This window comes from Salvelinus namaycush, chromosome 21, assembly GCF_016432855.1.
Source record: "Salvelinus namaycush isolate Seneca chromosome 21, SaNama_1.0, whole genome shotgun sequence".
Lineage (NCBI taxonomy): Eukaryota > Metazoa > Chordata > Actinopteri > Salmoniformes > Salmonidae > Salvelinus > Salvelinus namaycush.
In genome coordinates, this window is record NC_052327.1 from 54,143,142 (window position 1) to 54,165,953 (window position 22,812).

The following is a 22,812-nucleotide window of genomic DNA, read 5'->3' on the forward strand; positions in this document are numbered from 1 at the left end:
GTAGTCGGATATTACACCTTCTGTAGTCGGACATTATACCTTCTGTAGTCGGACATTACACCTTCTGTAGTCGGACATTATACCTTCTGTAGTATGGACATTATACCTTCTGTAGTCGGACATTATACCTTCTGTAGTCGGACATTACACCTTCTGTAGTCGGACATTACACCTTCTGTAGTCGGACATTATACCTTCTGTAGTCGGACATTATACCTTCTGTAGTCGGACATTACACCTTCTGTAGTCGGACATTATACCTTCTGTAGTCGGATATTATACCTTCTGTAGTCGGACATTATACCTTCTGTAGTCGGACATTATACCTTCTGTAGTCAGACATTATACCTTCTGTAGTCGGACATTATACCTTCTGTAGTCGGATATTACATCTTCTGTAGTCGGATATTAGTCTGTAGTCAGACATTATACCTTCTGTAGTCGGACATTACACCTTCTGCAGTCGGATAATAGTCTGTAGTCAGACATTATACCTTCTGTAGTCGGACATTATACCTTCTGTAGTCGGACATTATACCTTCTGTAGTCGGACCACTGTAGTTGTAGTGAAGGAGGAGCAATGCTTTTTGATGACATTATGAATGAATCAAACAGGCCTGGTCACACTTCGGACTGTCGCACACACAGAGACACACACAGAGACACACACGTTACCCTGCACACACAGAGACACACACAGAGACACACACAGAGACACACACAGAGACACACACAGAGACACACACACATACACACACACAGACACACAGAGACACACACACAGACACAAAGAGACACACACACAGACACACACAGAGACACACACAGAGACACACAGAGACACACACAGAGACACACAGAGACACACAGAGACAGAACCGGCAGGGACACAACATCATAGGTCGCAGGACAGCCCCGTATTTTGTCCCGCAACAAAACAATGTCGCGCAACAAAACAATGTCCCGCATTTTGTCAACAAATTCAAGCACCACTAATTCAGACACAGGAGTTGATTTGTCCTTTATCTCAGTCAGACATTCCAACCTGGTTTGTTCCAACCTGGTTTGTTCCAACCTGGCTCTTGCAGTCACGTTGTGCTTCTGACTATATACAGTATATTCCATCAGCATGTAGTGGTGATGTTCAACACTTCTCCAATCGTTGTTAAGATGTGATATGACGTAGGCCAATGTCATGGGCCCAGTGTTGAAGTTGAGCCGGATCCTGCCAGTTCAGCATCTCCACCTCCACTAGCAAGTAGGCCTACTAGCGACTCGGCGGGAGAGGGGGACGGGGGACGGGGAGCCGGGGAAACAGTGCATCCACCAAAACGGAGGCTCAGTTCAAGAACAACCAAACATATAACCCCTTGGTTTGTCATGCAGAATTCAAAAGCTGGGTTGTACAACAACATGCAAAAAGGTAGGAGGGTTGGTTGTAGAAAAGACTAGATGGATTTTAAACAGTGGAATGTGCTGTAATATCCTCCACCTAAAACAACATTAAAGAGCCATCAGGAAAAAAAGGGTTTTAAACATGCCCGAACCAAGACGCGTTTAGTGGCAGCAAGCCTTGTAGACAAGACTAAAGAGGACACCCAGGTCAACATAGACACGACAACCAGAGTCTTCAGAACAACCTTAGAAGGAGGTTAAACGTCACAGCCACAGGCCTTGAGCAAGAAACTGACTGCCAGGAGTTAAATGGACTTGACATGGGGAGAGGCATTGTGGGAAGTGTAGAAAACCACTTTTTCCTTTACAAACTTGTTCTGTGAAGTTAATTTGAATATGCACCTCATATTATATATGTTCTGCTCTAACCTACATTGACTTATTTTATTTGAAGCAATACTCCGATATTGTCAGATTTGTTCTACTGCTACATGGATGTCTCTAAAAATTAGGCTATAAGAAATTCAGACTTGTTTAAGCCCCACAGCTACATTAGAGTATGTGAGCATGTAGGCCATACGTACTTCTAAAATGCCTTGAATTAATCAGCGCCTTGGAGAGTGTTGTCCATTTCACCACCATAGATAGTATACTACTAGGAGACATTTCACCACCATAGATAGTATACTACTAGGAGACATGTCACCACCATAGATAGTATACTACTAGGAGACATTTCACCACCATAGAAAGTATACTACTAGGAGACATGTCACCACCATAGATAGTATACTACTAGGAGACATTTCACCACCATAGATAGTATACTACTAGGAGACATTTCACCACCATAGATAGTATACTACTAGGAGACATTTCACCACCATAGATAGTATACTACTAGGAGACATTTCACCACTATAGATAGTAGACTACTGGGAGCCATTTCACCACTATAGATAGTAGACTACTGGGAGCCATTTCACCACTATAGATAGTAGACTACTGGGAGCCATTTCACCACTATAGATAGTAGACTACTGGGAGCCATTTCACCACTATAGATAGTAGACTACTGGGAGCCATTTCACCACTATAGATAGTAGACTACTGGGAGCCATTTCACCACTATAGATAGTAGACTACTAGGAGACATTTCACCACCATAGAAAGTATACTACTAGGAGACATTTCACCACCATAGATAGTATACTACTAGGAGACATTTCACCACCATAGATAGTATACTACTAGGAGACATTTCACCACCATAGATAGTATACTACTAGGAGACATTTCACCACCATAGATAGTATACTACTAGGAGACATTTCACCACCATAGATAGTATACTACTAGGAGACATTTCACCACCATAGATAGTATACTACTAGGAGACATTTCACCACCATAGATAGTATACTACTAGGAGACATTTAACCACCATAGATGGTATACTACTAGGAGACATTTCACCACCATAGATAGTATACTACTAGGAGACATTTCACCACCATAGATAATATACTACTAGGAGACATGTCACCACCATAGATAGTATACTACTAGGAGACAGCTGCAGTTTAACCAGGTCTTTCCTTGCAGCACTGAACCACCCGACTGTTGTCACACATTTAGGTATTTTAAAATGTGTTCAACCTAAACAGAAAGCATGAAATAAGAGACTGTTTACACACCTTATGGTAGCCAACACCACTATCACCAAAAGGCGACAACAGCAGTGTCATATGAAAGGTGACAGGCTCATGGTGCTGAAAGGGCAGCAACCGTAATACCTGTCCTCTCCATGATGCAGGAGGAGAGGTCGTTTAGGTCAAACACATAGACACTCCATGATGCAGGAGGAGAGGTCGTTTAGGTCAAACACATAGACACGGCTGATAGACAGGCGACAGCAGACACACAGCATCAAATAGTGATTATTTTCTCTTGCGCCTTCTTCTTCGTCTGGGTTTGGCCGGGAGTCGGCCGTCATTGTAAATAAGAATTTGTTCTTAACTGACTTGCCTAGTTAAAAACAAAGGTTCAATTTACAAATATAATTAAAATGTGTGTATTGCCGCCACCTACTGTATTGGCTGTTTAACAGCCTGTTATTCTGTATTATGAATTTATTACCTCTTGTACTCTCAGGAGTGTAGTAGTTTCCATTGCGGTTCTCTACAATCACCCGTTAACCAATTCCACTTAGCCTTTGGATATACTGGGGCGGCAGGTAGCCTAGTGGTTAGAGCATTGAGCCAGTAACCCGAAAGGTTGCTAGATTGAATCCCCGTTCTGCCCCTGAACAAGGCAGTTAACCCACTGTTCCCCGGTAAATAAGAATTTGTAAATAAGAATTTGTTCTTAACTGACTTGCCTAGTTAAATAAAGGTAAAATACAACAACAAAAAAACATTTTTTATAAAAAAATACTGATCTAATATCTACTTCATAAACTCTATTGATGTCCGCAAATGTCATAGCCTCACCATGCGCGGGTCTGGTCTCCCTCCCCTCCTCAGGGTGACGTAGGAGGTGATGCTGGAAGAATTTGGCATGTTGGGAGATTTGGTTCTGGGGGGAACGATGCCAACAGGGTAGGACATTCCTGGAGGGAGAACAGCGGGCAAGCAGAGCGTCAGTAATTAATCATTAACATTCCGTAACCAAGGCACACAGTTGTTGCATTTCTGACACACAGCTGAATAGATTTATGCCACTGTTAAAGTGACTGACTGTCAGGGATCTACGATGATATTTTTTACAATGCAATATATATTTTTGTCAATGCAAATAGTCCGGGTGGCCATTTGATTCATTGTAATTTAGGAGCGCAATGAAAGTCTTTTGAGGAGGAGTGTTTTTATGATAAGAAGTTACTAAAAGTGAATGAATAAAAGGTTTTTGGGGTGTTCCATGCTAAATCCAAGTACAATGTACCCTCAAATATTCTAGTCAGATGAGTCAAAAATATTCAGCTAAATCACATGCTGGAACAGTGAGTGCATTCAGACATCACGTGTATAAAACAACTCACGCCTGGGGGACGAGATATTTAGAACTCACGTGTGAAAAGGTTAAAGGTTAAAGGAATGAATCCATACATTTTTTCAAATTAACTGCCAATATGGCAACATTCCACTCACACAATGCAGTCCATCCACAGCCAAACACTGGAATCAGTACATGATGGGACTTAGACAAGTTGTAAACGCAACACCAAAACTCTAGTTCAGACATTTATGCTCGTTTACATATATTTCAGACAGAGAATGGGTATAAAAACAATGATATTGTTATTAGCTCTACAACAGTGTGGCTCTAGACTGCTTTTCCAACTGAGAGCAGCACACAGTGATTCATAATTATTATTTTTTAACCCTTTTTCTCCCCAATTTCGTGGCATCCAATTGGTAGTTACAGTCAGTACAGTCTCATCGCTGCGACTCCCCTACGGACTCAGGAGAGGCAAAGGTCGAGAGCCGTGTGTCATCCGAAACACAACCCAACCAAGCCGCACTTGACACAATGCCCACTTAACCCGGAAGCACCAGTGTGCCGGAGGAAACACTGGAAACCTGGCGACCGTGTCAGCGTGCAATGCGCCCGGCCCGCCACAGGAGACGCTAGTGCGTGATGGGACATCCCTGGCGGCCTAACCCTCCCTTTACCCGGACGACGCTGGGCCAATTGTGCGCCGCACATGGGTCTCCCGGTCGCGGCCGGCTGCGACAGAGCCTGGACTTGAACCAGGATCTCTAGTGCCACAGATAGCCCCACTCTAGTGCCTTAGACCACTGCCCCACTCTAGTGTCTTAGACCACTGCCCCACTCTAGTGCCTTAGACCACTGCCCCACTCTAGTGCCTTAGACCACTGCCCCACTCCAGTGCCTTAGACCACTGCCCCACTCCAGTGCCTTAGACCACTGCCCCACTCTAGTGCCTTAGACCACTGCCCCACTCTAGTGTCTTAGACCACTGCGCCACTCTAGTGCCTTAGACCACTGCGCCACTCTAGTGCCTTAGACCACTGCCCCACTCTAGTGCCTTAGACCACTGCCCCACTCCAGTGCCTTAGACCACTGCGCCACTCTAGTGCCTTAGACCACTGCGCCACTCTAGTGCCTTAGACCACTGCCCCACTCTAGTGCCTTAGACCACTGCCCCACTCCAGTGCCTTAGACCACTGCCCCACTCCAGTGCCTTAGACCACTGCCCCACTCTAGTGCCTTAGACCACTGCCCCACTCTAGTGCCTTAGACCACTGCCCCACTCTAGTGTCTTAGACCACTGCCCCACTCTAGTGCCTTAGACCACTGCCCCACTCTAGTGCCTTAGACCACTGCCCCACTCTAGTGCCTTAGACCACTGCGCCACTCTAGTGCCTTAGACCACTGCGCCACTCTAGTGCCTTAGACCACTGCGCCACTCTAGTGCCTTAGACCACTGCGCCACTCTAGTGCCTTAGACCACTGCGCCACTCTAGTGCCTTAGACCACTGCGCCACTCTAGTGTCTTAGACCACTGCGCCACTCTAGTGCCTTAGACCACTGCGCCACTCTAGTGCCTTAGACCACTGCCCCACTCTAGTGCCTTAGACCACTGCGCCACTCTAGTGTCTTAGACCACTGCCCCACTCTAGTGTCTTAGACCACTGCCCCACTCTAGTGCCTTAGACCACTGCCCCACTCTAGTGTCTTAGACCACTGCCCCACTCTAGTGCCTTAGACCACTGCCCCACTCTAGTGTCTTAGACCACTGCCCCACTCTAGTGTCTTAGACCACTGCCCCACTCTAGTGCCTTAGACCACTGCCCCACTCTAGTGCCTTAGACCACTGCCCCACTCTAGTGCCTTAGACCACTGCCCCACTCCAGTGCCTTAGACCACTGCCCCACTCCAGTGCCTTAGACCACTGCCCCACTCTAGTGCCTTAGACCACTGCCCCACTCTAGTGCCTTAGACCACTGCCCCACTCTAGTGTCTTAGACCACTGCCCCACTCTAGTGTCTTAGACCACTGCCCCACTCGGGAGGCCCCTTGATTCATTATTTTTGACGTGTGTACTATACCCTTGGTGTTTGAAGGGTCTCTGGTCTGTGTGTGTGTGTGTGTGTGTGTGTGTGTGTGTGTGTACCTTTGGTGTTTGCTTGGTCTCTGTCAGACTGTTCTGATCTGTCCTCTCCGTTGGTTTCATCCACCTCTGCTACGGTGGTCAACTCTGGTTCACTCTTATACAGCCTGTAGTCAGGACCCTATAGGGGGAGAGGAGAGGGAGAGAGGTCAGGACCCTATAGGGGGAGAGGAGAGGGAGAGAGGTCAGGACCCTACAGGGGGAGAGGAGAGAGAGAGAGGTCAGGACCCTACAGGGGGAGAGAGAGAGAGAGAGGTCAGGACCCTACAGGGGGAGAGAGAGAGAGAGAGGTCAGGACCCTACAGGGGGAGAGGAGAGAGAGAGAGGTCAGGACCCTACAGGGGGAGAGGAGAGAGAGAGAGGTCAGGACCCTACAGGGGGAGAGGAGAGAGAGAGAGGTCAGGACCCTACAGGGGGAGAGGAGAGAGAGAGAGGTCAGGACCCTACAGGGGGAGAGGAGAGAGAGAGAGGTCAGGACCCTACAGGGGGAGAGGAGAGAGAGAGAGGTCAGGACCCTACAGGGGGAGAGGAGAGAGAGAGAGGTCAGGACCCTACAGGGGGAGAGGAGAGAGAGAGAGGTCAGGACCCTACAGGGGGAGAGGAGAGAGAGAGAGGTCAGGACCCTACAGGGGGAGAGGAGAGAGAGAGAGGTCAGGACCCTACAGGGGGAGAGGAGAGAGAGAGAGGTCAGGACCCTACAGGGAGAGAGGAGAGAGAGAGAGGTCAGGACCCTACAGGGGGAGAGGAGAGAGAGAGAGGTCAGGACCCTACAGGGAGAGAGGAGAGAGAGAGGTCAGGACCCTACAGGGGGAGAGGAGAGAGAGAGAGGTCAGGACCCTACAGGGAGAGAGGAGAGAGAGAGAGGTCAGGACCCTACAGGGAGAGAGGAGAGAGAGAGAGGTCAGGACCCTACAGGGACAGAGGAGAGGGAGAGAGGTCAGGACCCTACAGGGAGAGAGGAGAGAGAGAGGTCAGGACCCTACAGGGGGAGAGGAGAGAGAAAGAGGTCAGGACCCTACAGGGGGAGAGGAGAGAGAAAGAGGTCAGGACCCTACAGGGGGAGAGAGAGAGAGAGAGGTCAGGACCCTACAGGGGGAGAGGAGAGAGAGCGAGGTCAGGACCCTACAGGGGGAGAGGAGAGAGAGAGAGGTCAGGACCCTACAGGAAGAGAGGAGAGAGAGGTCAGGACCCTACAGGGGGAGAGGAGAGAGAGAGTTAGGACCCTACAGGGGGAGAGGAGAGAGAGAGAGGTCAGGACCCTACAGGGGGAGAGGAGAGAGAGAGTCAGGACCCTACAGGGGGAGAGGAGAGAGAGAGAGGTCAGGACCCTACAGGGGGGAGAGAGAGAGAGCGGTCAGGACCCTACAGGGGGAGAGGAGAGAGAGGTCAGGACCCTACAGGGGGAGAGGAGAGAGAGAGGTCAGGACCCTACAGGGGGAGAGGAGAGAGAGAGAGGTCAGGACCCTACAGGGAGAGAGGAGAGGGAGAGAGGTCAGGACCCTACAGGGGGAGAGGAGAGGGAGAGAGGTCAGGACACTACAGGGAGAGAGGCGAGAAAGAGAGGTCAGGACCTTACAGGGAGAGAGGAGAGAGAGAGAGGTCAGGACCCTACAGGGAGAGAGGAGAGAGAGAGAGGTCAGGACCCTACAGGGGGAGAGGAGAGAGAGGTCAGGACCCTACAGGGGGAGAGGAGAGAGAGGTCAGGACCCTACAGGGGGAGAGGAGAGAGAGAGGTCAGGACCCTACAGGGGGAGAGGAGAGAGAGAGAGGTCAGGACCCTACAGGGAGAGAGGAGAGAGAGAGGTCAGGACCCTACAGGGAGAGAGGAGAGAGGTCAGGACCCTACAGGGGGAGAGGAGAGAGAGAGAGGTCAGGACCCTACAGGGGGAGAGGAGAGAGAGGCCAGGAACTTACAGGAGGAAAGAGAGGTCAGTACACACACTGACATGAGGAAAGATGGGTAAAGAAATTATTCACAGTGAAGACATGCTGATAAGTTTAAATCAAATGGCCATGATCTGCAAAGGAAATGGACAACAATATTCAAATGAGAGGACAACAAACCAACCAACCGTAAAATACAAACAAAACCAGTCAAGTGAAATTAAATAACTGCCAAAACGACAGAAACCAAATAAACGGAAACAAACACAAACAAACACAAACGTGGATGATTCACAAAGCAAGCTGAAGTAATATCAGATGTTTGACCATCAGCAGCAGGATGGACGGTCCTCATGATGAGGGAAAGAAAACATGACCAAAAAACAAATCCAAAATGATGACCAGCAAGGATCCAGGGAAAACTCCAAAATAATCAAAAAGGCCACCAAAATGACATTGAAAAAGGGGAAATGTGAATGATTCACAAAGCAAGCGAGTAAAGGAAAACAATATGATGAGGAAAACTGAAAAGAATCCCAAAAATATGTCCACCAATATGATAAATGAAGAGGGATCAGGCAACGGTGAGGGATGACAGCACAGGGTTGAGTCAGAGGTCAGAGGTCAACAGCTTACGCTGTGTGTTCCGTTCCTCTGGCCGGACTTCCTGTCCCTGTCCTCTGGACTCCGGTGTGGTGGCGGTGGGGGTGCCGGTCGCCCGCTGGAGGCAACACGAGAGGGGAGGGGGGGTACAGCAGGGCTGTCGTAGGCCTGGGGTAAGGGCGGCCTTGGGGGAGCCGAGAGGTCCTCCACTTCCTCCTAGAGATTTTATTTAGACAACATTGCTTTGAAAAGGAGCTCGTCTCAGTAAATGGGGCAGCAATAACATTTTTGAAGAGAATTAAGCTGCCTACCTGAACCTTTCTTTTAAAATTACAACTTTATTTATACCGGTTCTACTCATTAGCCATTTTTCCATGAACTTTTCCCAGCGATATTTTTGTCGCCAGTTAGAAAGTCTGCCCAGATGATTTCCTGCTGTGGTGCGTTTCCAGTGAACTGTCTCGTGTTGGTAAAAACAGCTGGACGTTATGATGTCACACCTTAAAAAAAGATGGATTTTGTTTATACAAAAACCCAGGAATGTCGAATAAAAATGATTTGGTTGAAGTGTTTCCTTGATCCATTTAGACAAATTGCGCATTAATTAACTGGCCATAGGCTGTATGCCCTCCCACCTACATCTCATATCTTAAATTAATTAACTGGCCATAGGCTGTATGCCCTCCCACCTACATCTCATGTCTTCCATTTCTTCCATTTAAAGGGGTATCAACCAGATTCCTTTTCCAATGGCTTCCTCGGGCTGTGACCAGGCTTTAGACATAGTTTCAGGCTTTTATTTTGAAAAATGAGCCAGATTGTTCAAAAGTAGTCAGGTGTCCTCTGATTAGTTCCTGCGCGCGAGAGGGGTAGCTCTCCATTTTCTTTTTCTCTCTTATTGAATAGGTTACGGTCCGGTTGAAATATTATCGATTATGTTTGTTAAAAACAACCTGAGGATTGATTATAAAAAACATTTGACATGTTTCTACGACCATTACGGATACTTTTTGGAATTTTCGTCGAATGGAACGAGGCTTTGGTTTTCTGAACATAACGCGCAACCCAAATGGCGTTTTTTTGTTATAAAAGTAATATTTATCGAACAAAATGAACATTTGTTGTGTAACTGGGAGTCTCGTGAGTGCAAACATCCGAAGATTATCAAAGGTAAGCGATACATTTTATTGCTTTTCTGACTTTCGTGACCAAGCTAACCAAGCTAATATAAGGCTAACTGTTCTAGCATTGATTGATACACTCACAAAAGCTTATATTGCTTTCGTTGCAAAGCATATTTTCAAAATCTGACATGATAGGTGGATTAACAACAAGCTAAGCTGTGTTTTGGGATATTTCACTTGTGATTGCATGATTATAAATATTTTTAGTAATATTTTTGAATCTGATACGTTTTTCTTCTGCCTTTCAGGACCGGAACGAGGCTGTAGTTTTCTGAACATAACGCGCAACCCAAACAGCGTTTTTTTGTTATAAAAGTAATATTTATCGAACAACAATAACATTTATTGTGTAACTGGGAGTCTCGTGAGTACAAACATCCGAAGATTATCAAAGGTAAGCGATTAATTTTATTGCTTTTCTGACTTTTGTGACCATGCTATTTTGGGGCTAGCTGTTCTAGCATTGATTGATACACTCACAAAAGCTTGGATTGCTTTCTCTGTAAAGCATATTTTCAAAATCTGACACAATAGGTGGATTAACAACAAGCTAAGCTGTGTTTTGGTATATTTCACTTGTGATTGCATGATTATAAATATTTTTAGTAATATTTTGCACCCTGCAATTCAGCGGTTGTTTAGGAAAATGATCCTGTAAAAGGGTTCCGTAGCGCAGAGAAGTTAAGTAGCCCGCAAAAACCAGCATGGATAATATAAAGACTAAATATGATACAAAGACTATATATAAAGACTAAATATAATATAAAGACTATATATAAAGACTAAATATAATATAAAGAGTAAATATAAAGAGTAAATATTTGCCATATTCGAATAATTATCACGGTCCGTTTCATGGTGACACTTACACTCCTGTATATCTGTAATCATTGGATGATAAAACTTGCACCCAGCCAATCAGAAAAGCAAGGCGATGCAATTCAGTCATTCTTGAAAGTCAGGACAATCTTTGTCCTGAAAATAAACATGATCTTTTTTTTTTAAAGAGTTGAATAAATTGATTTTGCAAGCAGTAGAATAAAATGTGCAGCTTTTACAGTTAGCCCTACGTGATAACATCACGGCAATCAGCATTTATTCCCCCCCAAAAACATTGTTTCCTTTTATCATTCATCATAATAAAGGCAATTAGACAAAAGAAAAACCCACACCTGTGGAACAGATAAAAAGCGTTGTGGATCTTTACAACATGTCTCCTACAGCTGACGTTTTTCTCTTCGCGACATTGCTTTTGTTCTAATAAACCTGGAGACCTGCCTGGTGACGACACCTGTTTAACATGGAAGACCTCAACAATACCACAAACTGGTAAAGAAAGAAAGACGTACAAGGCAGAGACTCAAAAGGATAGGAGCAGTTGACACACGAGCCCCGTCCTGCCTGTGGTGGCAGTAAGGGTACACACCCAAGGGGTAACTACTAGCCAGCCTTGTTACAGACCGAGTCACAGTAGGGACGACAAGGTCAGTGACTCAGACTCATCCAGTCACACAGCAGAGCAGAAGAACAGGGTAGTCTTACATGGGGATTTACACAACCCTCCACTAGCTGTTGAATATAACCAGCCACATACTGTACAACCAACGAGTCTAGTCGACGTGTGTGAGTGTGTGTGTGTGTGTATGCGTGTGTGTATGCGTGTGTGTGTGTATGCGTGTGTGTGAGTGTGTATGCGTGTGTGTGTGTGTGTGTATGCGTGTGTGTGAGTGTGTGTGTGTGTGAGTGTGTATGTGTGAGTGTGTGTGTGTGTGTGTATGTGTGTGTGTATGCGTGTGTTTGAGTGTATGTGTGCGTGTGAGTGTGTATGTGTGTGTGTATGCGTGTGTTTGAGTGTGTGTGTGTGTATGTGTGTGTGTATGCGTGTGTTTGAGTGTATGTGTGTGTGTATGTGTGTGTGTGTGTGTGTGTTTGAGTGTGTATGTGCGTGTGTGTGAGTGTGTAAGCGTGTGTGTTTGCGTGTGTGTTTGCGTGCCTGTCTGTCCATCCGTGTGCTGCGTGCTTGCTAGCATATGTCTGGTCCTCACCTCACTCTTGTGTTTGTTGGAGATGGGTGTGGAGCCGTAGTATCCCTGTGTGTCTGTGTGTCTCTGGGCCTTGTTCTTGTTGAGGGCCTCCATTACATCCTGGATCCTCCACAGCTCCTTCTGGATGTGGACATGCTGATGGCTGGGGGGCTCCGTCTGAACACACACACACACAGCTTGTAAATTAACAATGTAAATTTGACAGAAAGAAAAAGAGAGAGGGGGGGGGGGGGGGGGGGGGGGCGAGAGAGGGAGGGGGGAAGATTTTCAGGCCCAGGAACATGTACCAGTCTGTGGCGACCTAAATGCCAGAACCGGACAAGAACCTGACACCCTCAGCACACAGGGGGACAAACACCTGCCTGGAGGGGACAGCATTCCCTCCCCCATGTGCCCCCCTAGGCACAACAACATAACCAACAAAAACAGGTCACAACTCCTGTAGTTCTGTCGCACGCTGGGTATGTATATAGTCAATGGTAGGCTTCGAGGGGACTCCTACGGTAGGTACACCTGTAGCTCATCTCTTGGCAGTTGTACTGTAGACTACTTTATCACTGACCTCAACCCAGAGCCTCTCAGAGCGTTCACAGTCAGCCCACTGAAACCCCTATCAGATCACAGCAAAATCACACTCTACCTGAACAGAGCAATACTCAGTCATGAGGCATCAAATCCACAGGAACTGAATAATCTTAATAAATGCTATAGATGGAAGGAAAGTAGTGTGGAATGCCAAAAAACAAGGCAAAGCAAAGCTGTCATCAAAGGATGGCTACTTTGAAGAATATAAAATATATTTTGATTTGTTTAACACTTTTTTGGTTTCTACATGATTCCATATGTGTTATTTCATAGTTTTGACGTCTTCACTAATATTATACAATGTAAAAAATAGTCAAAATAAAGAAAAACCCTGGAATGAGTAGGTGTGTCCAAACTTTTGACTGGTACTGTAGATCTTCTTCATAGAATCTGAAGAACTGGGCCCTGCCAGACCTGGGCCCTGCCAGACCTGGGCCCTGCCAGTAAATCTCAGTAAGACAAAAATAATGGTGTTCCAAAAAAGGTCCAGTTGCCAGGACCACAAATACAAATTCCATCTAGACACCGTTGCTCTAGAGCACACAAAAAAACTATACATACCTTGGCCTAAACATCAGCGCCACAAGTAACTTCCACAAAGCTGTGAACGATCTGAGAGACAAGGCAAGAAGGGTCTTCTGTGCCACCAAAAGGAACATAAAATTCAACATACCAATTAGGATCTGGCTAAAATATCAGTTATAGAACCCATTGCCCTTCATGGTTGTGAGGTCTGGGGTCCGCTCACCAACCAAAAATTCACAAAATGAGACAAACACCAAATTGAGACTGCATGCAGAATTCTGCAAAAATATCCTCTGTGTACAACGTAAAACACCTTATAATTCATGCAGAGAAGAATTAGGCCGATACCCACTAATTATCAAAATCCAAAAAAGAGCCGTTAAATTCTACAACCATCTAAAAGGAAGCGATTCCCAAACCTTCCATAACAAAGCCATCACCTACAGAGAGATGAACCTGGAGAAGAGTCCCCTAAGCAAGCTGGTCCTGGGGCTCTGTTCACAAACACAAACAGACCCCACAGAGCCTCAGGACAGCAACACAAGGCTATGTGCACACTGCCCACAAAATGAGGTGGAAACTTAGCTGCACTTCCTAAACTCCTGCCAAATGTATGACCATATCAGATACACATATTTCCCTCAGATTACACAGATCCACAAAGAATTTGAAAACAAACCCGATTTTGATAAACTCCCATATCTACTGGGTGAAATTCCACAGTGTGCCATCACAGCAGCAAGATTTGTGACCTGTTGCCACAAGAAAAGGTCAACAAGTGAAGAACAAACACCATTGTAAATACAACCCATATTTATGCTTATTTATTTTCCCTTGTGTACTTTAACCATTTGTACATCATTACAACACTGTATATATATAATATGACATTTGTAATGTCTTTATTCTTTTGAAACTTCTGTGAGTGTAATGTTTACTGTTCATTTGTATTGTTTATTTCACTTTTGTTTATTATCTATTTCACTTGCTTTGGCAATGTTAACATATGTTTCCCATGCCAATAAAGCTCTTGAATTGAATTGAGAGAGAAAGGTGAGCAGTGAGCTCTTATCTATCTCAGAGAATCCTTCCATTAGGCCTGTGGCTGAGAGATAAGGGTAAAGAGAAGCAGACAATAAGACACACTCTGCTGATGACAGGCTTGTGTGTGTGTGTGTGTGTGTGTGTGTGTGTGTGTGTGTGTGTGTGTGTGTGTGTGTGTGTGTGTGTGTGTGTGTGTGTGTGTGTGTGTTTGTATGTATGTGTGTGTGTGTGAAGGGCATAGAGGCTGCCATCTCACATCTCTTTGAGGCTACAATAATGAATCAGGGCTCTGACTGAGGAATACATTCATCAAGAATGGTGGGAAGGAGAAGGGTTTTTACTGTCTAAATGAAAAGAGAATGTTAAGAGAGAGAACGAGAGAGAGAGAGAGAGAGAGAGAGAGAGAGAGAGAGAGAGAGAGAGAGAGAGAGAGAGAGAGAGAGTAATGTTTACTGTTAATTTGTATTGTTTGTTTCACTTTTGTGTATTGTCTACCTCACTTGCTTTGGCAATGTTAACACATGTTTCCCATGCCAATAAAGCCCCTTGAATTGAATTGAGAGAGAGAGAGAGAGAGAGAAAGAGAAAGAGAGAGAGAGAGAAAGAGAGAGAGCGAGAGAGAGAGAGAGAGAGAGAGAGAGAGAGAGAGGCAGAGAGAGAGAGCGAGAGAGAGACTATTGACTGTTACCATTTTATTGTTACTATTTTTATATTTAATTTTGTATTATTATTTACTGCCATTCTATATTATTATTTGTCATTGTATTACAATGTATATTGTATACATTGTTGCTTTGGCAATATTGACACAATGTTTTTCATGCCAATAAAGCAGCTTGAATTTGAATTTGTGAGAGAGAGAGTAAGAGAGAGAGAGGCAGAGAGAGAGAGGCAGAGAGGCAGAGAGACAGACAGACAGACAGACAGACAGACAGACAGACAGACAGACAGACAGACAGACAGACAGACAGACAGACAGACAGACAGACAGACAGACAGACAGACAGACAGACAGAGGCAGAGAGAGAGATAGAGACAGAGAGAGAGAGTAAGAGAGAGAGAGAGATAGAGACAGAGAGACAGAGAGAGAGATAGAGACAGAGAGGCAGAGACAGAGAGGCAGAGAGAGAGATAGAGACAGAGAGAGAGAGGCAGAGAAGAGAGAGAGAGGCAGAGAGACAGAGAGATATGCAGAGAGACAGAGGCAGAGAGAGACAGAGAGAGAGAGAGAGAGAGGTAGAGAGAGAGAGAGGATGAGAGAGAGAGAGAGGCAGAGAGAGAGAGAGACAGAGAGAGAGGCAGAGAGAGAGAGAGACAGAGAGAGAGAGAGAGAGAGACAGAGAGAGAGAGAGACAGAGCGGGAGAGAGAGGTAGAGAGAGAGAGAGGCAGAGAGAGAGAGGCAGAGAGAGAGAGAGACAGAGAGAGAGAGAGAGGCAGAGAGACAGGGAGAGAGAGAGAGAGACAGAGAGAGGGAGAGAGAGACGGATAGACAGAGAGAGAGAGAGGCAGAGAGAAACAGGGAGAGCGAGAGAGAGTGAGAGATCACTTTATGGGTAAATTACACACGGTCCAACAAAAATGTTACTTTCAAGAGTAATATAAAAGAGAGAACGAGAGAGATGGGTGGGAGAGAAAACACACATCCCTCAGATGTGATTAGAAGCTGCCCTTCTCACAATGTGGTTATCAATCACCTGGGTGCCTTACAGCTCTATTTCCCCACTGATGTTATTACAAATCCATCAGCTGGATGGATGGATGGATGGATGAATAGATGGATGGATGAATGGATGAATGGATGGATGAATAGATGGATGAATGGATGGATGAATGGATGAATAGATGGATGAATGGATGGATGAATGGATGGATGAATGGATGGATGGATGAATGGATAGATAGATGGATGAATGGATGAATAGATGGATGAATGGATGGATGAATAGATGGATGGATGAATGGATGGATGAATAGATGGATGGATGAATAGATGGATGAATAGATGGATGGATGGATGAATGGATGGATGAATAGATGGATGGATGGATGAATAGATGGATGGATGAATGGATGGATGAATAGATGGATGGATGAATGGATGGGTGAATGGATGGATGAATAGATGGATGGATGGGTGAATGGATGAATAGATGAATGGATGGATGGGTGAATGGATGGATGAATGGATGGATGGATGGATGAATAGATGGATGGATGAATGGATGAATAGATGGATGGATGAATGGATGGATGAATAGATGAATGGATGGATGAATAGATGAATGGATGGATGGGTGAATGGATGGATGGATGAATAGATGATGGATGAATGGATGAATAGATGTATGGATGAATGGATGAATGGATGGATAGATGAATAGATGGATGGATGCATGGATGAATGGATGGATGAATGGATGGATAGATGGATGAATGGATGGATGGATGGGGGTAAAATGACCTCACTAACAGGAAACCCTTACTATTTCTCGATGGCTACACGTCTGACACTAACAAAGTCACACAGGGTGTTCCCCAGCGCTCGGTGCTGGGACCCCTATTCTTCATCAACTACATCCTCCCAACAGAGTAAGGCAGAGTAAGGTGGGGGTTGTTGTGGTTTACCTGAGGGCTCCCCAGGACCTCGAGCTGCTCCAGCAGGTTGTTCTTGGCCAATGAGACGTCTCCCTCCAGCTTCTCATACTCCCTCCACGACCGCTCCAACTCCTGGGGAAGGGGAAGAGAGTTCACTAAACTCTCCTCTCTGGTAAGATTTCAGTGTGTTTGTATCTGCGTGTAGGAGTGGATATATGTATTAACTCACAGTGTTGACTCGTGACAGTTCTCTACAGGTGCTGAGCAGGCCACTTTGCAGCACGTCTCTCTGCTGGATAACACTGTGTACGGCTGCTGGGTTATCAGCACTCATCTCTATCTCCTGACTGGCCGACAGCAGGGCCGTCTCCAGGGTGTGCTGTAGACGGGACCACCGTTACATATTGGAAAAGTTCCCTTCAGCACTGGAACACAGTGTCATTATAAACACGACATCTAGTATCTCTGGATGTCAAGTGTCAAGGCAGTGTAATTATCCATGTCATTGTCCAACACTTACGATAGGTGTCATGACATGTTGACAAAAAAATCGCCAAGTAACCAACGTTTTATGACAGCTACATATTGGGCCCACGTGTTGTGTTGAATGCAGTACGTGGTGAATAGAGACTGCCAGACAACAACATGGTGCACCGTAGACAGATCCATTACCTTCTCTCTGTGTAGCTGCTGGAGCTTGTCCTCGCGTATCCTCACAACCTTGTCCTGTTCACACAACCTGCTCAACTTAGCCTGAGGAGAAACATCATTATGGGTCATTAGATCAAATAGCCCAGGTTATCCTTCTAGAGATCAGATAGCCCAGGTTATCCTTCTAGAGATCAGATAGCCCAGGTTATCCTTCTAGAGATCAGATAGCCCAGGTTATCTTTCTAGAGATCAGATAGCCCAGGTTATCCTTCTAGAGATCGGATAGCCCAGGTTATCTTTCTAGAGATCGGATAACACAGGTTATCCTTCTAGAGATCAGATAGCCCAGGTTATCCTTCTAGAGATCAGATAACCCAGGTTATCCTTCTAGAGATCAGATAACACAGGTTATCCTTCTAGAGATCAGATAACACAGGTTATCTTTCTAGAGATCAGATAGCCCAGGTTATCTTTCTAGAGATCGGATAACCCAGGTTATCTTTCTAGAGATCGGATAACACAGGTTATCCTTCTAGAGATCAGATAGCCCAGGTTATCCTTCTAGAGATCAGATAGCCCAGGTTATCTTTCTAGAGATCAGATAGCCCAGGTTATCCTTCTAGAGATCAGATAGCCCAGGTTATCCTTCTAGAGATCGGATAGCCCAGGTTATCCTTCTAGAGATCAGATAGCCCAGGTTATCCTTCTAGAGATCAGATAGCCCAGGTTATCCTTCTAGAGATCAGATAGCCCAGGTTATCCTTCTAGAGATCAGATAGCCCAGGTTATCCTTCTAGAGATCAGATAGCCCAGGTTATCTTTCTAGAGATCGGATAACACAGGTTATCCTTCTAGAGATCGGATAACACAGGTTATCCTTCTAGAGATCAGATAGCCCAGGTTATCCTTCTAAAGATCAGATAGTCCAGGTTATCCTTCTAGAGATCAGATAGCCCAGGTTATCTTTCTAGAGATCAGATAGCCCAGGTTATCCTTCTAGAGATCAGATAGCCCAGGTTATCCTTCTAGAGATCAGATAACACAGGTTATCCTTCTAGAGATCAGATAGCCCAGGTTATCCTTCTAGAGATCAGATAGCCCAGGTTATCCTTCTAGAGATCAGATAGCCCAGGTTATCCTTCTAGAGATCAGATAGCCCAGGTTATCTTTCTATGGATCAGATAGCCCAGGTTATCCTTCTAGAGATCGGATAGCCCAGGTTATCCTTCTAGAGATCAGATAGCCCAGGTTATCCTTCTAGAGATCAGATAGCCCAGGTTATCCTTCTAGAGATCAGATAGCCCAGGTTATCCTTCTAGAGATCAGATAGCCCAGGTTATCCTTCTAAAGATCAGATAGTCCAGGTTATCCTTCTAGAGATCAGATAGCCCAGGTTATCCTTCTAGAGATCAGATAGCCCAGGTTATCTTTCTAGGGATCAGATAGCCCAGGTTATCCTTCTAGAGATCAGATAGCCCAGGTTATCCTTCTAGAGATCAGATAGCCCAGGTTATCTTTCTATGGATCAGATAGCCCAGGTTATCCTTCTAGAGATCGGATAGCCCAGGTTATCCTTCTAGAGATCAGATAGCCCAGGTTATCCTTCTAGAGATCAGATAGCCCAGGTTATCCTTCTAGAGATCAGATAGCCCAGGTTATCCTTCTAGAGATCAGATAGCCCAGGTTATCCTTCTAAAGATCAGATAGTCCAGGTTATCCTTCTAGAGATCAGATAGCCCAGGTTATCTTTCTAGGGATCAGATAGCCCAGGTTATCCTTCTAGAGATCAGATAGCCCAGGTTATCTTTCTATGGATCAGATAGCCCAGGTTATCCTTCTAGAGATCAGATAGCCCAGGTTATCCTTCTAAAGATCAGATAGTCCAGGTTATCCTTCTAGAGATCAGATAGCCCAGGTTATCCTTCTAGAGATCAGATAGCCCAGGTTATCTTTCTAGAGATCAGATAGCCCAGGTTATCCTTCTAGAGATCGGATAACACAGGTTATCCTTCTAGAGATCGGATAACACAGGTTATCCTTCTAGAGATCAGATAGCACAGGTTATCCTTCTAGAGATCAGATAGCCCAGGTTATCCTTCTAGAGATCAGATAGCCCATGTTATCCTTCTAGAGATCAGATAGCACAGGTTATCCTTCTAGAGATCAGATAACACAGGTTATCCTTCTAGAGATCAGATAGCACAGGTTATCCTTCTAGAGATCAGATAGCCCAGGTTATCCTTCTAGAGATCAGATAGCCCAGGTTATCCTTCTAGAGATCAGATAGCCCAGGTTATCTTTCTAGAGATCAGATAGCCCAGGTTATCCTTCTAGAGATCAGATAGCCCAGGTTATCCTTCTAGAGATCAGATAGCACAGGGGGAAGGTAGGAATACAGTGAACTATATAAAACGCTGTACCAGGTCTGTAGTAGTACAGCAGTAGTATGTTGTGTCAGGACGTGTTGAACTTACATCAATGTCAACGTCCTCCGGGCTGCACATGTAGGCGTGTTCCCTGTAGTCCTCTGGGCTCATCTGTAGGAAGGACAGTTGTTAGACGGACATAAAGACACAAACAGACACATAGCCTATAGGTAGAATCAGATCTAATGCAGCTTCTTGACAATGCTCTGTTACTGTCCTGTACGGACTACTGCACCTGTAGTGCTTGTATTACAACACTGAACACAAATATAAAACGCAATATGTAAAGTGTTGGTCTCATGTTTCATGAGCTGAAATAAAATAAATCCCAGTAATGTTCCATACTGCACAACAAAAAACATTTCTTCCAAATGTTGTGCACAAATGTGTTTACACCCCTGTTACTGAGCATTTCTCCTTCACCAAGATAATCCGTCCACCTGACAGGTGTAGCATATCAAGAAGCTGATTAAATGGCATAATCATTACACAGGTGCACCTTGTGCTGGGGACAATAAAAGGCCACATTAAAATGTGCAGTTTTGTGACACAACACAATGCCACAGATGTCTCAAGTTTGGGAGGGTGTGCAATTGGCATGCTGACTGCAGGAATATCCACCAGAGCTGTTGCCAGAGAATGTCATGTTAATTTCTCTACCATAAGCTGCCTCCAACGGCGTTTTAGAGAATTTGGCAGTACGTCCAACAACCGCAGATCACGTGTAACCACGCCAACCCAGGGCCTCCACATCCAGCTTCTTTCAAGTGACTGATTTATTTTTATGAACTGAACTGCCTAGTTAAATAAAACCAAAAAATACAAAAATCTTAGAAATTGTTGCATTTTGCATTTATATTTTTGTTCAGCATAAGTGTACATTATTGTATTTCAATTGGTATCTTATGTCTGCCAGTAATATTAGCACCTTGTGGATAAATAAAGTTTATAAAATTGAACGGGTGCCAGCGGTTTGTCATTGGACCGTAGAAGTGTTTTAAAACATCCTATTCTTATTAAGAAATAAAAGAGATTCCAAATTGACACAATACATTATTTAACATTAATTTCTACTAAATAATACGAAACACAACCAAAACAAACAACTAATGCATTCAACAAGTTTGTAGAGTCACAAGTTTTATGTAGTCATTGCGTGCTAGGAATAAGGAACCAAATAGTAAACTTTTGACTACTTTAATCAAAAAAATCTTTAGGGGTGTCAATAATTTTGTCAATAACTTTGACCTTTACTTTTTTGAGATAAAAATGTTAGTAGAAAATCTCTTTCTCTGAGCTAATGTATTAGTAGTATAAAGTCATGTCATTTCCCTTTTCTCTCTCCATACAATATAGCTCAGAATTGGAAATATTTATTTTATACAGTCATTACTGCTCATCTTTGTCAATAATTTCAGGACACCACTGTCTGTGATCCAGGCCCCAGTGTTTGTCTAGTATCTGTGTTTCAGGCCCTAGTGTTTGTCTAGTATCTGTGATCCAGGCCCCAGTGTTTGTCTAGTATCTGTAGTCCAGGCCCCAGTGTTTATCTAGTATCTGTGATCCAGGCCCCAGTGTTTATCTAGTATATGTGATCCAGGCCCCAGTGTTTGTCTAGTATCTGTGATCCAGGCCCCAGTGTTTGTCTAGTATCTGTGATCCAGGCCCCAGTGTTTATCTAGTATCTGTGTTTCAGGCCCCAGTGTTTATCTAGTATCTGTGTTACAGGCCCCAGTGTTTGTCTAGTATCTGTGATCCAGGCCCCAGTGTTTATCTAGTATCTGTGTTTCAGGCCCCAGTGTTTATCTAGTATCTGTGTTACAGGCCCCAGTGTTTGTCTAGTATCTGTGATCCAGGCCCCAGTGTTTATCTAGTATCTGTGATCCAGGCCCCAGTGTTTGTCTAGTACACTGGGGCCTGGATCACAGATTGGTTAACTTTTTCCCTTTCCTTTTAGCTCCTAGTAGAGTGAAGAGTCTCATCCTTTTGAGTTTGGACTAAATAACAAGGGCTGTAAGAGGAAAGAGAGAGAGAGAGGTGTCCTGTCCCTCTGTTAATTAGTGTCAATACTACCACATAAACTTCACAACCCATAATGCATTGTACTCAATATAATTCTAAATCATTTCAACTGCATTGGATTCCATTCCGTACTCCCCCCCCCCCAAAGAAAACGTAAGGGCCTTCCTTGCAGAATATATGAACATATGAGTCAGTCCAGAAGAACAGCAACCTGTCTCCCTCTCTTTTCCACACGCACCGTTCTCTGACAGCAAAACAGCACAGAGAAATCACGTGGACCAGGTGGTAGGTTGGTGACATTCCACACGGAGCTTCCTGTAAATCGCAGGGTGTTTTAGCCTGGGAAGGGAGGAGTCATGTCTCTGACAGTCAGGTGTGGTGGAGATGAAGCAGTCGCCGTGTTGACATGACAACAACATATGGGGACAGAGGGAGACAGCAGCACTTTTACACCTTCTGAGGTGGTCACAAAAGTGGCAGAGAAGAGATGTCACACACCACACGTCGAACCATCATACAATCCGTCACACCAAAAACCAAAACAGCATGAATGCATAGGCCACCTTACACTGTCGAGGGAGCAAGTAAGGTGAGGTCTAAAATGACAAATGGTATCAGCCCTAGATATCTCAGTTCATGATATCAAAACAGAACCACAATGACTTAGTGATTTCAGATACTTCATTTTTAAAGTGGGAACATTCTCACTTCCCAT

The 22,812-nt window shown here is 44.9% G+C and overlaps 1 protein-coding gene across 1 annotated transcript in view; it reads right to left on the minus strand.

The window, feature by feature from the left end:
- LOC120065977 (pleckstrin homology domain-containing family A member 5-like) overlaps window positions 1-22,812 on the minus strand; it is a 233,931-nt gene that overhangs the window by 18,742 nt on the left and 192,377 nt on the right. Inside the window, exons 12-18 of the mRNA XM_039017017.1 lie at window positions 20,124-20,186; window positions 17,671-17,751; window positions 17,228-17,377; window positions 17,029-17,130; window positions 12,249-12,404; window positions 6,536-6,653; window positions 3,888-4,006 (exon numbers count right to left, since the gene is read on the minus strand). Coding sequence (XP_038872945.1) covers window positions 3,888-4,006; window positions 6,536-6,653; window positions 12,249-12,404; window positions 17,029-17,130; window positions 17,228-17,377; window positions 17,671-17,751; window positions 20,124-20,186 — 789 coding nt within the window. The remainder of the gene's footprint in view (window positions 1-3,887; window positions 4,007-6,535; window positions 6,654-12,248; window positions 12,405-17,028; window positions 17,131-17,227; window positions 17,378-17,670; window positions 17,752-20,123; window positions 20,187-22,812) is intronic.